The sequence below is a fragment of the Pezoporus flaviventris genome, unplaced genomic scaffold (genome assembly GCF_033815535.1).
Source record: "Pezoporus flaviventris isolate CSIRO_AGI_PZ_B2104156 unplaced genomic scaffold, CSIRO_AGI_Pfla_v1 ptg000072l, whole genome shotgun sequence".
NCBI classification, from domain to species: domain Eukaryota; kingdom Metazoa; phylum Chordata; class Aves; order Psittaciformes; family Psittacidae; genus Pezoporus; species Pezoporus flaviventris.
The window spans coordinates 759116-775295 of record NW_026892620.1 but is presented as its reverse complement, the minus strand read 5'-3'; the positions used below and the strand labels follow the sequence as shown (position 1 = coordinate 775295).

At 39.1% G+C, this 16180-nt stretch overlaps 2 protein-coding genes across 3 annotated transcripts in view; one reads left to right on the top strand and one right to left on the bottom strand.

Moving 5' to 3' along the window:
- ST6GAL2 (ST6 beta-galactoside alpha-2,6-sialyltransferase 2) overlaps positions 1 to 16180 on the top strand; it is a 52075-nt gene that overhangs the window by 29485 nt on the left and 6410 nt on the right. For both annotated transcript variants that reach the window (XM_061472639.1, XM_061472637.1), the window contains exons 3-5: positions 1489 to 1586; positions 4209 to 4310; positions 5420 to 5594. In XM_061472639.1, the coding sequence (XP_061328623.1) occupies positions 1489 to 1586; positions 4209 to 4310; positions 5420 to 5594 (375 nt within the window). The remainder of the gene's footprint in view (positions 1 to 1488; positions 1587 to 4208; positions 4311 to 5419; positions 5595 to 16180) is intronic.
- LOC133279204 (opsin-3-like) overlaps positions 15493 to 16180 on the bottom strand; it is an 81171-nt gene continuing 80483 nt past the window's right edge. The window contains exon 4 of the mRNA XM_061472640.1: positions 15493 to 15822. Coding sequence (XP_061328624.1) covers positions 15664 to 15822 — 159 coding nt within the window. The 3' untranslated portion in view covers positions 15493 to 15663. The remainder of the gene's footprint in view (positions 15823 to 16180) is intronic.

The following is a 16180-nucleotide window of genomic DNA, read 5'->3' as shown; positions in this document are numbered from 1 at the left end:
GTCAGTGGATTATAAAAAAGTTATCAAATTCAAGTACAGATGTCTGTTCTTAAATTCAGAAGCAGTTTTTAATTACAAACAATCTTTGTTTCTCTTCTTCTTCTCAAAAAAGGTGGAGTACCTGAAACTTTTATTGACTTCATGTCATCTAGCCCCTACACATTCAAGATACTTATATTTAGTCAGATGAAGGCAAGGTATTGAGGCTAGGGTTGTCCCTGCATAGAGACATAGAAAAAAACTTCACTCCTTAGTTTCTGAGGAGTCAGGGTCAGTAGACATTTGGCAAAAATCTCACTTTTTGACACAAAATGTTCAAGCAAGCAAGTACAGCTGAAACTGGACTGACAGTTTCATGTTACATGGTGTTTTCTTGTCTGGAGTACAAGTGTGGAGTAAGGATGTGAAAGGATGGAAGATCCCAGTTTGATAGAATGGAATAGGCCCAAACTCCATTGAGGTGTGTTGGTTATCTTTGGAAACTTCTGCCTGCTCCATTTTTGAGCTACAGACAACACATTTTAAGTTACTACAGAGAAACAGCTGTATAAACTACCTGTGAGTTAAGGCGTTACATGGCTTCAATCGTATTTTCTGCTTTCATTGATGGAAGGGATAAAAGTAGGCTAAATAGGGGTCTCTTGACAGGGAAGTGTGGTTTGGGGCAACGGATATAATTTCTTATTCTCCCTCTCCCTCACACCTTTTGGGTTTTGAGATTTCCTTAAAAGAAGCCCTGGGAGGCTGATTATTTTTATCCAGTTGAGGCTTGCACGTAGCGTCTACCCTTGACCCCTGCTTAACCTAGAGCTGCTTTCTATTCTTCATGACTCCAAGGTCAACAGCTCATGAGGAAATTTTGACACGTGAGCTTTGTTAGATCTTTGCTACCAACGGATCCTTAGGTTCTGCATGTGAGCAGGTTTGTGGGCTCACTTCCCTACAGAGACTCTTTAACTTATACTGATCTTGAGAATAAGTACATGGCATGATTAATAGGTTTGGGGTAGTCTGAGATTTTCAAGTATTACAAAATACTGTGAAACACAAGCTTATAGTTAAGTGTTGGTATTCATTCAAATGTGTAATTAGATATCCTGGCAATTAACATGCTTTTGCATGGGATAATTTGTTACAAATTTTGCAGTAGAAATAGTGAGAAATTGTGTGTACTGGGTGTACTAACAACCTTCCCACACCAAGTTTATCCAATTAAGAGAAATACTGGTGAATTGCAAGCTAAATTAATAGATGATTCTTAACTTTTTTTTTGCTGGATCTTAAGAATGTTAGTAATGTGTGGCAGATGCAGGATTTTCCTTTGCACATAGTAGAATGTTTATCATCCTTAGAACATCAAGATTAGGAGAAATGTGTAAGTTTTATATTAGTTTAGGTAATTTGGTTTATTTTTATACACTTACTTACATTTTTTATACTGCTCTGTATTGCCAAGGAAGAAAATTACCCCCTCATTTATGCTCCTAGATTCTCATGATGCTGTTCTAAGATTTAATTCTGCTCCAACACGTGGCTATGAAAAAGATGTTGGAAATAAAACAACCATGCGAATCATTAACTCTCAGGTAAGATCTTCCTTTTGTGAATTCAAGTCAGTGTTCCTTCTGTACAATATGACATTAAATTAATAACTTCTGAGAAAGTGTTGGGTTATTTGGGAAACAGCTAGTGGTTTTACAGTCATGATGTGGAGCAGGTATAAGTTCTTCCTACAGGGATGTTCACACTGATGTCAGTGTAGAATGATTGCAGTAGTTAACTTGATATCCTTGTTTCAAAGAACTGGTTTGTAAAGCTTCTCGTGTGTCCTAGATCTGTAAAGGCCCTGCAGGATGCCAGAGCCATCAATACAGAAGACCTTCACCACACTGCCTCCAGGGCCTTCACAAAGCCTGGGCTCTGGGGATCCCAAAGCTCTTTTATCATATTCTCCAGTTTTCCAATTATTTCCTCACTGGAAGGCAAAAGAAATGGGAACTGAGCTGTCCTAATATGTAATTTTAGACAAGTCATGATTCTTTAAAAGTTTGAAGTGTACTAATAAAAAAATTTAAAGTACACTGGATTTTACACATAAAGTGAGTTTGTTATCTGAATGGAAACAGAAAATGGGGTTTTCTGCTTATGGGCGTCCACAAATAATTGTGCATTGAGCTACAGGGACACCTTATGGTTGAGAGTAGTTTTTCAATTTTGAAAAAAAAACCTATTGCCTGAACTCTGAACTTGGGCAAACCAAACTTCTTTCCTTTTAGGCAAAGCAACAAAGCCAAAGAGGAACAATAGAATTATTGTGAAATTTTATGACGTATTGAATTGCTGAGTTTACTAAGTCAGTACCACAGAATGGTTGGTTGTGTAGCATGCTCTTGTATGAGAGCAAAATTTTAATTGACTGTAATTCTTATGAAATTGTTTTTTATTTCTTCTTTGAGTGACTACCCATGCAAAGTCCGTCCTTGGTGGGTGTGTTCTCTGTGTGTGTACGCTTGCCACTGCAGAAAGTTCACTGTCATTCCCTTCACACTTGTTTCATAGCTCTTCGTGAGGCTGCGAGACAGACTAGATCTTTGAAGTGATCTGGGTTAAATATGCCCCTTTCTTTACTCAGAGGAAGAGAACAGAAATATCTTACTCTGGCCTTAGTGCTAAAAACAGCGTATTGGAGAACATGCCAGGGCATGGCTAAAGTTCAGGCCAGTTCAGCTCACACAGCTTCCTCACATATGTTCGTATTCCCACCAGTGTTCTGCTCCTTCAAAGAGGTCAGAAGCCACCCATGATAAGAAACTGGCCTGTTTCCAGGAGTGAAATATGCACGTGCCATTTGATAAAAGTTGCTTTCCCTATCAGTACTGAAGATGGGTTACCCATACAGGTTTACTCAGCCTCCTTCTCTCCTCACTGTTGGAAATTCCTGCATTCAGTTGTTTAAGGACTAGAAGGAAGCCAGTGCAACCATAACATATTGTTATTCCAGACAAAACTCATCTCATACATATGAATGCAGACTCACTAAGAGTGAATAACTGTGTGGATAACACCTCCAAAGGACTCTTGCTTACTAAAAGGCAAGTAAGAGCTCCTTTGTGGAACTGAGCTTTTAGAAGCTTGACCTTTTAGTCTGTTTACTCTGTACTCTCAAAAAAGGAGTTTACGTTCTCAGGCGAAAACTGCTTTGAGAAATGGAGCTGGGGAGATGCTGATGGCAGCACGACTAATTCTGTTCATGTAGAAGGCTGATAAAAAGTCATTAAGCTCAAAGTTTATGGTAGGAAGAATATTGCTATGGCAACAATATTATTTTTCTGAAGAAAAATATGCATAATCAAATATGGCTCATTGGATCCTAAAGGGAAATGAAAATTAGTATGAATTTATTTGTCTGGAATGTTGATTAGTTTAACAGCTGGAGCCAAATTCACGCTGTTTGAACCAATGCTGAAATCGTTCAGTTCAGTCTTGCCTGAGATTGGATGCACCAGGGATCAGAAAGATCTGGCTAGGCGTGGAGGGTATGGAAAGGGATGAGCCAGCAGGAATGATGAGTAAGCTTCCAGTGGGGCAGCAGGATCAGGCAGAGTACCAGGAGATGCAAGGAGTGCCATGAGAGCAGTAGATCAGAGCAGTATGACAGTTTCTTCAAAAATAGCCCTGTCACATATCTGTTCCAGAATAGTTTTTCTAGGTATACCGGGTTTTACAGTCATGGTGTAGTTTGCAGTTTTGGAGCTACTTGAAATGAGACTGACTTGCTGTTGAAATGAGAAAGCGACCAAAAAGGTGTGGGGGCAAGGAATGACATTATCCATGGGGGCTGTAGCCCTTCAAAGAAAGAAGAGGATCTTGCAAGTGGTCTGAAATACTGTAGCTTTTGTTTTCAAATTCCAGAATACACAGTGGTGTTGATATACAATTATGCGTATCTCAAGTGGTCCCATCACATCCCTCACAGATGGAGAGTAATTTAGCATACTGCTACTTCAGACTGTCATGAGTGCTGTTTATGGCTGAGTTCTTCTTTATGGTTTGTTTTTTTTTTAACAAAACTCTTAAAATTGAGCAGAATTAAAGCAGGACAAACAGCAGCATGGGAAGGACTGTTCATTTCAGAGAAAGATTCTGCCATTTTTTCTGGATCCCACTTGCTTTTCATGCTGTGCAATTCTTTACATTTGTGTTCACAGATTCTCACCAATCCAAACCATCACTTTGTCGACAGCTCCTTGTACAAAGATGTTATCTTAGTAGCCTGGGATCCTGCCCCCTACTCTGCAAATTTGAATGTGGTAAGATGTCTGCTTGGACCTTTCTTTGCAATTGGTCTGAAAGGACTGGAGAAAATTAATGTATTTAGTACGGGAGTCCACTGGTTCTCACTTGTCACAATGAACACTGAGGTCTGTCTTTATCCAAAGAGTGGGGAATGTTATTACTGCAAGAACTGGTCAAAATTGGTTTACTGGTCAAAAGTTTTGTAATAGGCAGCATTTGTACAGGAACGGACTGCACTGAGATGCTAGGATAAATGATGATGTTGGGTTTTTTTAGATAAAATATTGCTATTTTCACATAACAGTGACTTTTCTGGGTTTGCCAAGGAGGGAACATTGCTAGATTTCAGATGGAGTTTTCATCAGAAAAGGTGAAGAATTGCATCCATTTTTCCCCACCTTCCACTTTCCCTCCCAGACAAAATACAACACCCTAATGAAAGTCTGTCTTGGCACCTTCCCCATTTCTCAGGCCTCCTCCCTATCAGTCTTCCCTTCGTGTCCACTCCCCCACAGCCATCTGTGTCTCATCATCTGCCCCCTCACTGAGAGCTGCAGACATCCATCTGGTTGTCACTGGGGGAGTCTGTGCTTTGGCTGGTGCTGCACCTCCAGTGGACCAGTTGATCTGATGGTTCTTGGCAGGGGAACCTTGGAGCTGAGCGGGCTGCAGAGTAGAAAGTGAATCTTCATCTGCTGAACTCCCTTAGCAACAGATGCCAGAGGCTGCCTGCCTCCTACACAGGCTGCTGTCAGCCTGCCTCACGTGCTGCTGCTGCTGCCTCCATCAGGGACAGGGACACGTTCAGAGAATGGGTCACCCCCACACTGGGTATCTTGTGTCAAGGCTTTCTGAACACCTTGCTTAACATGGGCCTGTGAGGGAGAGATGGGGTTGGCTCATCCCACTGCAGTGCAATTGTGTATAGGGAGTCTCTGATTGAAGAAAGGAAACAGAATAGCCCAGAGTGAGGACTGGCTTGCTAGGAGAAGAATCCACCAGTGCAGACTGCTTTGCTACCTTTCCTTCTGTTCTGAAGAACCCAAATGTTACTGTACATGTAGTGTTCAAAACACATTTGATACTATAGGATTTTAAATAAATACTACTTTTTTTCTGCCAGTGGTATAAGAAGCCAGACTACAATCTGTTCACTCCCTACGTACAGCATCGCAGGAAGAATCCAAATCAGCCGTTTTACATTCTCCATCCGAAGTTTATATGGCAGCTCTGGGACATCATTCAGGAGAACACTAAAGAGAAGATACAGCCCAACCCTCCTTCTTCAGGTTTTATTGGTAGGTGTATCAGAGGTGGGCATTAGACATGTTAGATTAAAAGAAAACTTGAAAAATTGTGAATGTGCGCATTGCATGAGGGTCAGGTCTATACGCATGTACTATTTGTTCTTGGTACTCCATACAGAAACAGTGACTAGCTAAATCACACAGTCTGAGAACAATAAAATAACTGGGTGAATTTAATGCTCTTCTTTCTTGCCCTTCACATCCATGGTATGCATACTATACTTACAAAGCATACATATATCTGTGAGAAATTTATATTATTCCATATTAATTTATCTGCTGAGAATCTACTAAATTCTGAAGTTCTTCTTCAGGATCATAGAGCAGAGATGCATCAGAAAACAAGTGGAAACATGTGGCAGATGATACAGAGAGGATGAAATCACTGACAGGCCAATCAGTATTCCCTACACAGATCAAGGGATGAGTTTGGTGGGAAATTGGAGCAGATTGCCTAAGGAAGTTGTGAATGCTTCATCCCTGGCAGTTTTGGTTGGATGAGACCTTGCATAACCTCATCTAGAGGAAGGTGTCCCTGCCCATGCCAGGCAGGCTGGAACTAGATGGTCTTTAAGGTCCCTTCCAACCCAAACTATTCTGTGATTCTGTGATTCTGATTTCCCATGCCCTGCTTCAGATTCAAGTGGTCAGTCTGAAAGTGCCCAAAACATCACTCTTCTTCTTACACTTGAAGGAGTAGAGTTTGACTGTATTTTTTTGGTCCTTCCTTAGTATTTCTTGGGGGATAAGTTGGCACTGTGCCTGCAGTGCATGCAGCATAATGACTTACCTGATCCATAGCAGGTCCTGATCATGAACGTCTGAAGGATGCAAGTAGTCAGAAAACCAGGGCTGAGACAGGATCTTCCTTGCTCATGCTTCTAGAGACACGGGGGGCAATAAAGCTCCAAATACTGTCTTCCATTTTGAAAACTCCCATCCTTTCTTCCTTGACGTTGTTATACTGGTCTATGTATTTGCTGCAGTCAGAAAATGCTCTTTTATTCTGTCTGAAAGCAAAGATACCTGTGATTGCATCCAACATGGGAAAGCAGTTCTTAGGTTGTCTCTGTATGCAGTAGTGGCATTCCAGGATATTGTGCAGCCCCACCAAAGGTGTTAGGGAGGATGCTGAAGCTCTCAAAGGGATGACCGTCAGATTGTGGGAGGTGCCCATCGATGATATGAGGGGGTTGTGCTTACCTGGAGCATGAGTGGAAAGAGGAGGCCTTGTGGGTTGGAGGAGGATAACTTGGCAGTTGATTATTTCCTGAAGTGGGATTTTTGGAGCCTGCTTGTAAAAATTCATAAGAAGACTGCTCGTGTGGAATGATCTCACCAGCTGCATTCACATTTTGCAAAAGCATTTCTTAGAGTAATGAAGTTGTTGATAAAAATAGGTTAACAGCTGCTGATTGTAAGAACAGTGAAGAGGATCATTGTGCTGTCAATCTGTACTTCTACCATATATAAGAAACACTTCAAAAGCTTTCTTTGAAGAAATGGAGCTAATTTCACTATAAGAATAGAAAAGTAGTCTTCAACCCCAAATCTAAATGTTCCTGACAAAAAATATTCTTCAAGCAGAGAAAGCTTTGAAAATACCACATTAAGCAAGCAGCAACATTAACAACAAAAGCTGTATAGATAAATATACTGTGTGTACAAATGCAGATTTGCCTCCTTCTCCTCTGCTGGGGATTTTATTTATATTGTTCTTTTTCAAAGGATATGCTTAGACATCGTGGTAATGCTATTGTTAGCTTTAAGAAAGCTAGGCAGTAAGGCAGGCTTGTTGGGAGTCATATCCACCTCATTTGATAGCTAGCTACTGTTCTGATAGATGCATTTGAAATACTTTTTTTTAGGGAGAGGCTTCCTATTTTGATAACATTATTGAATGGATGCCTGTGCATTGCATGTGTAACATAATAAAAAACTAGGAGACAGCACAGAAATAGCAACTGCGTATTGTCAGAGGTGAAAATAAAGGGCAAGATAAAGCATAAATATACAGTGTAGATAAGATTGGCAAAAACCTGAAAAGTCACATTGGTCTTCAGATCAGGTATCACTCAACAACTCATGCAGTAAATAATCTAGTTGGGAATGAAGATGGCAGACACAACTGAGTGCACCTGTAAGAACGGTGTATCCTGAATATTGAGCTTCTACTTGATTCTTCTAAAATCTATAAAATTATTTCTTATAAAGTTAATAGAAAGAATGGGTAAGTTATGGCCATCATAAAATATGAGTGTCTTAATTTCAAGAAGACACAGGGAAAATGGTTTATTAAATGGCCACGCTGCTAATACTGTTGTGCTCAAAACATCTGTATGAAGGAAGATAGACTGTTAAGTAGAGGGTATGAATTTTCACAGGCAGAGGGACCTATAGCCCTGAATCTAAGCTCTTTATAGCATGGACCAGCATGACTCTAATCACTTTATTCTAGTAACTTATTGTAAGTCTGTGTGCAATGCTCTGTGATTAGAATGAGTGGAGACTGTGCAAGGATCTGGTTTGTCTTTGTCCACGTTTACACCGGCAGAAAGTTAGGTAGACCTCTGTGAGCTGTGGTTACTTGTGGAGGAAGAGCAGCAGTTCCTAAGTTCACTGTTGCTACCAGTAATGGGGAAAAGATAAAAAAACAAACAAGCAAACAAACAAAAAATGGTTCTGGGTGAAGTGAAGCACTTTTATTTAAAGCTTTTTTAACCTTCTGTAGTCCCAGTCTACAAAGTTGGAGAAATGTATAAATTAAAACATGGAAATGACAGACTTTTTCCTTTCAGGAATGTCAGGAATATTTTGGGGTGGTCTTAGACTGTTTCTTCAGTAATTGCTTTTCTCACCTGGCAGTTTTATCTGTTTCTGCCACTTAGCATTATTTATAAGAAGCTGAGTCTTTCCAAAGGGAGGATGCTTGGTGGAATGTGTTCTCATGGTGCTTTGCAGCAGTGAGACAGCATCCTTCAGCAGTGATTGATGTCAGGGGAATCATTTAACACTGTTAATAGCTGTATTAAAGTACTTAAGTCACAATGTTATTAAGTCTCTTGGAAAAGGGGCCAGTGGGTCATTTATGAGGAACAGGTAGTCTCACATGCTGTGACTTTAGGGGAATAAGTGAGAAGAGGTAGCACCTTTTCACTGGTTTCTCCATTGCATGGGAGCTAGGAAGATTTTCTGCACGCACTTTGGCATATGGGATGCCCTGACTTGGCATAAGCTCCTCCTGGAGCTTCTGGCTCCCAAAACCCTATGCTGAGGCAAGACAATAGCATTGTGATGGCTGGTAGTTGGGGTGAGGGGAGTGCAGCACATGTGTCAACTGTAAAGGAGGAGAGAGGAGAGGATGGGGAGAGAAGTGTGGCAGCATTGGTGGTGCTCTGCAAATTGTGTACACAGTAAGGCATAAGTCTGTCCCTGCTTCCAGTCTCTTCTGAAATGATAACACACACACTATAGAGGTTTAAAGCCAGGTGAAATGAATATTACCCAGTAAATATCAGCTTCCTCCAAGATTAGACTTTCTCCATTCTTCTGCATCAGGTTCTAACCTGTAGATGATCCTCTCTTTGTTTTTCTTCTACCAACTCATGGAAACCCATCTATGGCCAGTATCAGGCTGCACCTTAACACTGCATGCAGACCCACATCTCACTGCAGTCTTTTCTGCTAAATTTGTTTAAATTTTAGCATTGTTTTCTACATGACTTAGTGATGGGTATGAGTTCAGGACATCATTGAAAGTAGGCTGAACTCACTGTCTTGTTAGATTGTGGCCTGTTTGCTAGGTGTTACTTCTGGGGTATACCATGTCTAGGAAGGATTAACATGTCACAGACAAGTCACCCTTTAGTATGCTGTTTTCTACCTCAAAGGTTATTAATGACCTAGAAAACAGAGACTGGGTTTTGGTTTGGTTTTGGGTGGTGTTTTTTTTTTGTTTTTTTTTCTCGCGGGAGGGAAAGGTTCTCTAGGGTAAAATAATTTATTTTAATCTGGGAGTCTTTTTTGGCTTGTTTTGTGAGTCACCAGTGTGGGCTTTCCCTGGCTTGTAACTTTGCCTTATGTGACATGTCATAGCTTAGCTAATGTCACTCCTCATTATAAACTGTTTGCTCTTTGACTTCCTAATCTAATCCTTAGATGAGCTTTGCAAACCCATTCTTGTGTATCTTTGCATCATTTCTGCAGCTGCCACCTTCAAGCTTCTGAACAAAACTCTGCACAGTATTACTCTCTTGCATTAGCATTAGACAATTGCCGTAGTTAGTTTTTGCAGTTTAATTTGTTGGTTCACATTTGGCTGAAAATTGTATATGTTTGTATCACAACTTTGGTCTGTTCCATGTTTTTTTCAGAAGAAATGCAAACATCCAGACCCCAAATCTTGAACTTGGATTCCACTGGCAAATCCTAAATTAACAGTTGAGAAAACATCACTGTTCTTAAAGAAGGATTTGCTCTATCTTTTGGCATCAGAAATAAGTGTTACCTCTTCACTTCCTACTAATACATTTTTAACTGCGAAGTATGAACTCAGTCTTCTTCCTCTCTTTTGGAACATACCAATGCTGAGTTTTTAATTGAGGCTGAGTGCGTATATATCGGCAGTCTCTATTTTTACCACTCTTCTGCAACAGAACTGTTCCTACACCCTCCTTGGTAGCCTGTGTAAACAACCTAGTACTGACCTTACATTTTTGTCATCTGAAGACTGAGGCTAAAACTGTTTCCTTGAGTTTCTCAAGAGCAGCATTCTGTGCGCATTAGATGGGATGGTACATTAGCATTTGGAAAGTTTGCAGGCTTTGTAGTAATGTCTAGATTATATATAGGCTTTTCGATGAAGATTTTGCTCCTGTCTGTTATTTACTAACTGGATTTGCTATTAATTCTTACTTGTCGTAGTCCACCAGTACACCTTGCTAGCTTACGTCTTCAGACGTGTATTTACTTGAAATTTGCATCCATATACCTTTATACCAAACAGCTTTTGTCTTTTTAGAAAGCTAGTTGAAAGCTCTGACTGTGGTATTATATTGTCTTTTTTTTTAATCCCAAACCAAGACATAGTCTAAAAATAATATTTTACATTATCTTTGTAGGTGGTAGTCTTTGCTATGTGTTGTAGCTTTTACCATAGCATATGAACCACTGAACGCAAAATAACTAAGCCCAGATGACTTTATTGCTGGGAAAAAGAAAGGCTTGTTTGAGGCTTTGCAGTTGACATTACAGATTTAACAGTTATGCATCATTAATAGTTGATAACATTATTTTAATCTTCATTTGCATGCACTGAGACAATAGTACAAGCAAGACTTATCATTACACTGCAACATTAGCAGATCATTGTATGACTAAACTTAAATTTAAAATGGCTTCAGAGAGCATGTTGAATAGAACAATGCAGCTGATCTCTAGCTCAGCTTAGAAAAAATACGCTTGCATGATCTGAAAGAAATAATTCCACATTATTAAGAGTTGCCTTTATTACTGTTACTTAGCTGTTTGCCAGCAGTTGGTGAAGGAACAGAATAGTGCTTACTCTTTGCAGCTCAGTTTTGTTCAAGTATTACCACAAAAATAAATAACTCCAAATACATCAGCTTTAAATTCTTCTTATTCTAATAAAAGGACTCTTAAATTTGACCACCTCCTACCTCCTGAAATACAGAGGTAAAAGAACAAACTCTCCTCTTACAGCACCCCAAATCACACACATATTTGAGTAATACATTTAAAATTATATGATTACTGGTCAGCATTTTCCAGACTACGTTCATATTTCAGAATATACTACTGTGATTAATGTACACTGTTTTCATTCAGCATTAAGTGATAAATATGTCATTTTCTAGGTTGTCTATATAATGAGAGTGTCTATACATTAAAGATGACAAGTACCACACAATTTACTAAGCTTAGGCACCAGGCCATTTGGTGACAATTAAATTCCTTAATAAATATTTGGTTTTCTTGTGGTTAGTATTCTTCATAGTTCATGAGCTAAACAGAGGTAAAAGAACCCTTTTTCAGAAACATAGTATTTTAAAAAGCCAGAGCTACTTTTACTATATATTCCAAAGAATATATAGTAACATTTGGCCCAGTTTCAAGGAGTGACAGGTTTTCCTCTTGTATCTTAAATCCAATCAAGAGATACTTCTGTAGAAGTAGACCAGCATATAGAAAACTATATGTTCTGAATGCTTTACGTTTACTTGTAATGTTTTCAAGTGCACAGGTTATCAAACATAAACTTATTAGTGTCCCTATCTAAATTCTTTTCTGTGAACAAATTTGTTGTGTGTGTGAAATGAGACACATTATGAGTACAATAATCAGATTATGTGTATTTGTTTTCAGCATATTTTGTTAAAATGAATACTGAGTTCTTGCTGAATATCTGAATTACGCTTACTATTCCAGATGCTTGCATACAGCATCTGTTGTATTAGGTATATTAAACTATATTTTATTTACTTGTAAACTAGAGACCATTCTTTTTTAAATTAGTGTGCTAACCACAAAGCTTAATTGTATTGTACAAAAGATGCATGTTGAAAATTCAAAATCTCTTGGGTCATTAAAATTGCCAAGAACAAATTGAAAAACATTTTCTCCTTTTGATTAGAATCCATAGTACGTGTTCATTTGTATAAACCACCCATGCAAGGAATTTAATTTTAATTTAATTCTGGTTTAAATGTTTTCAGTGCAAACTGTGAAAGCTCAGGAGTTTATTTGTGCCAACTGGACTGAGTTTAAAACATACCCAACACTTCTGACACCACAGATATCTGCCAAACAGGAAAAAAAGTAACACATCTGTCTAAGGATTTGAAATAATAATATATAATATTTTGAAATACATAATACTTCATCATATACAGCATCTAATATGGTACTGTTATATCAAACTTGCAGGTTGACTGCTTCTCTGACAGCCACATCATTTCTTTGGAATAATATATTTAAAAATATTTTTTCAAGACTATTCTATGAGTCCCTTCCAAACCATTCTATGATTCTGTGATTCACAATGCTTATTTTGTCTAATGCGGTAGTCATGAACATTGCCATTCAACTATAAAACGTTCATAGAGCATAGCTGTGAATGATCTACTATAAAACAAATTTTCTCCACACAGGCAGAATTATTTTGCTTTTTTTGAATTTTCACAGTTGTAATCCAAATGTGACTTCTGAAAATCCAGTAAGGGCATTAGAATTAGTGACCTATACAGAAATATCTTCAGTTGTGATTTTGAATGCATGGTTGCACCAGTCAACACTTGCCAAAGCTGAAATCATGCCAGATACCCTAACATCTTCCTTACTGTGTTAGATTGGATATTAAGACCTAAAAGTTTTAAAGGTTAAGCAACAGATCTGGAAGAGATCAGGTCTGATGGCCATTTTACACCTGCATGCTGTGCCACCCAGGCTTCCCCTACAGTCAACAAGGACACAGGAACTTCTAAGACATTACTTGTATGATCTATTTTTAAATATCTACTCTGGGATGAGTAGACATATGCTGCTTCCTTAAAAGTGCATACTTTCATCTAGGGCAGCAAAGGAGCCTGTGATACCTGTCTCAGGTGTGGGTAACTGCACCAGTGGGCACATTTGGTCAGAAGAATCACACCTCATTTTCATTTTTTCTTACAGTGCTCCTGGAAAAGCCAGTTAGATTATTTTTTCACAGAGCTCCAAAAGCGTCTGACCTAGGAGAATGGCAGAGGAGGTGCTTGATACCAAGAGCCAGACTCTTCAGTTTCTGCCTAGCCACTGGAGAGGAACAACACTTACAGGGAACAATCTATCCTAAATATAGGTGTCCTAAAGTATACATCTAAAATAAGTCAGATGACTTCTGTCCTAGAAATGCCTGTCTCCTGCACTGTGTATAAATATGAGTACTTTAGACCAGCTAGGTCAGAGATTGGCGTGAACATATCAGTTAGATTAATTCTGTCCAGAGCGTAAGATGTTGGGACACTGTGCTCATTATGTCACCCTAGGTCTGTGCTGTTTCGTATGTAGTAATTGTGCATTGACTGAAAAATAACTTAAGGACTATAAGCAAAGACAAATATTGAAGTGTATCATAAGGAACTTCTTCGCCCTACAGGCTATCAAACAATATGTTTTTCATTCATACTGATGCTGATGATCATGGAGGACTGCTAAGATGTGAAACAAACTTGCAGACAAATTTGGCAGTAATGTGAAAAGTACACAGACAAAAGAAGTATGTGTAGGCATGTACTCTGCAGGCAGTTCAGGGAAAAGAAGTAAATACAGGACATTTGGAAACTACAGGTGCAGGAGGAAATGCAAACAGGTTCAGCCGTAGAAGAGAAACCTAGGAAGCAATAATAGATTTGTAAAGGTAAGAAATGGGAAGCAATGTAGGACTTTTCATAGTACACTGGCAAGCAAAACAGGTTAGCAGAGGCAAGATCAAGTCAGTAAGCAGTCAGGAGCATACATCTTCTTTATCTTTCAGACTGCATCCAAAACATAAAATACTCATAAAAGTTCAAATGTAATGTAAAAAAAATATTTTGGGGATCATTTAAGTGCCAAAAAGCTACTGGTAATTTAGAAAAAATATTACAAGATCACTGAAGGTAACTGTAAGAGAGAGGGAAGATGGGGAAACTGAATTGTGAGGTAGATGAAAATATAGACAGCTTGGCACACTTATACCTGCTGGATGCAGACGGCAGTAACTCACTGCAATGTTAGCACCAAGGAAAGAAAAAAATTGAGTTCAAGAGTGTTACAAAAACCATGGGTGGGAATATGAGGCAGGTAGCACAGGGAGCTCCATCAGCAGTGCTGAGCTAGAGGCTTAGGAAAAACAAGCTAGTAGACATGGCATTAGAAAGTAAAAATTGAATACGTCCTAATGCATGGAGTGGTGTAAATGTCCTCATTGTCTAAACCGTCGCTAGTATTTTAAAGATGCTTAGTTAATATTTTTTATAAACTTTGATAGCAATAACAGCTCTACAACACTAGGGCTGTCGCTTGTGGAGAGGCTTCACATCCTCTAAGGTACAGGACAGAAATGAACCCATTTTTTCCCTGCTTTAGTGAGGACTGTATTCATACAAAGAAAACAGCTTCTTTTCCAAAAAAGCTGCTTGGTTTGTGTTTGTTTTGGGGTTGTTTTTTTTTTAGCCCCACCCCTCTATTTTTTTTTATTTTTTATATGGTGCTATGTTACTTTCTGTTTTTGAACGGAACGGCAGAAGCAGAACATTCCAAGGGAGAATTTGGAAGCTGTGACAGTGAGGTGGAGGGACCTACTTCCTCAGGTTCATGTAGACTGACTCTGTAGTCCTGCATGCCCTGGGACTCGCCCATAGGTATTTGGGAGCACTGGTTGTACCACATCACTGGTCTCTTTGGCTGCATGTCTGTAGTGCTAAAGGAGAAAAAGCCTGGCACTGACTGCTATTATTCCCCAGAATAGGGTTTGTCTTCCCTCCCTCAAAACATCATTGTTCAGTATGAGCAAAAACTTGAGTGGACTGACAGAAACTGGTTATTTATGAGCAACCTAATCTGAAATCCCAAGACATGGACTGGATGGAACAAAGCAGGAAAGGCAAGAAGCTAAACTAAATATCCCAGTGTGCCTTTTAGATTGACTCTGGAGGACATTGATCCACAGATCACTAAGAACTAAAACTCTTAAATGCTCCATTAACTGATTTACAGGAAAGTCAATGATATTGCTAAAAATTTTGTCATTGTTGTACCATCCTTGCAGTGATGTGGCCATCTTTGTGGTTATTAAGGAAATGATAAGTGAGCCCCAATATTTGTTCTTGACAGTTTTCCTATCACACAAATAGCGACTTCCTTTATGAATGTTAAGGTTAGCTGGGTAAACATGGCAGTGAAATGAAACACACTGTGGTTAAGGCCTGTACTTCCAGTCAGAGCCAGTTTTCCTAAGAGACTGGTGGTAGAGCTTTTGAAACTCCAGGCTCCAGGTTTGGCTCTGGGTGCAGGAGAGAAGTCATTTTACTGCTTCTGAACGTGGTTCATTATTGCATATATTTCCACCATCCGTCCCCTGATTCAGCTGGATAACGGTTACCTTGGAGTGGCAGGTGGGCTCTCCATCAGTGGCAGAAGGAGGTTGGCAGTGGAAAAGCTGACGAAAGCATTTGTAAAACTGAAACAACAAACAAAACAACTCTAGGCATAGTTTCTAGGCAGGATACAATTCAAAGCATCTTTGTAACAGCTTGGAGGTGAGTAAATGTGGTTTATTAAGCTCATAATTTGCTTACATTTGTGGACTTTTCTTTGAAATTTATATGCTTAGCTTTTCTAAGACCATAGAGTGTAAAGCTGTAAAACAATCCAAAACATTTTCAGAACCTTTCATTTATGATAAAAGAAGGTTTAATCACAGAAGTAATTGGTTTTCAGTTACTTCACACATCAGGCAGGGAAAAATCATTTTGATAATCTAATGATACACAGCAGGGAGAACATAAGGTTCTTTTCATTAGCAAGCCATTGAAATC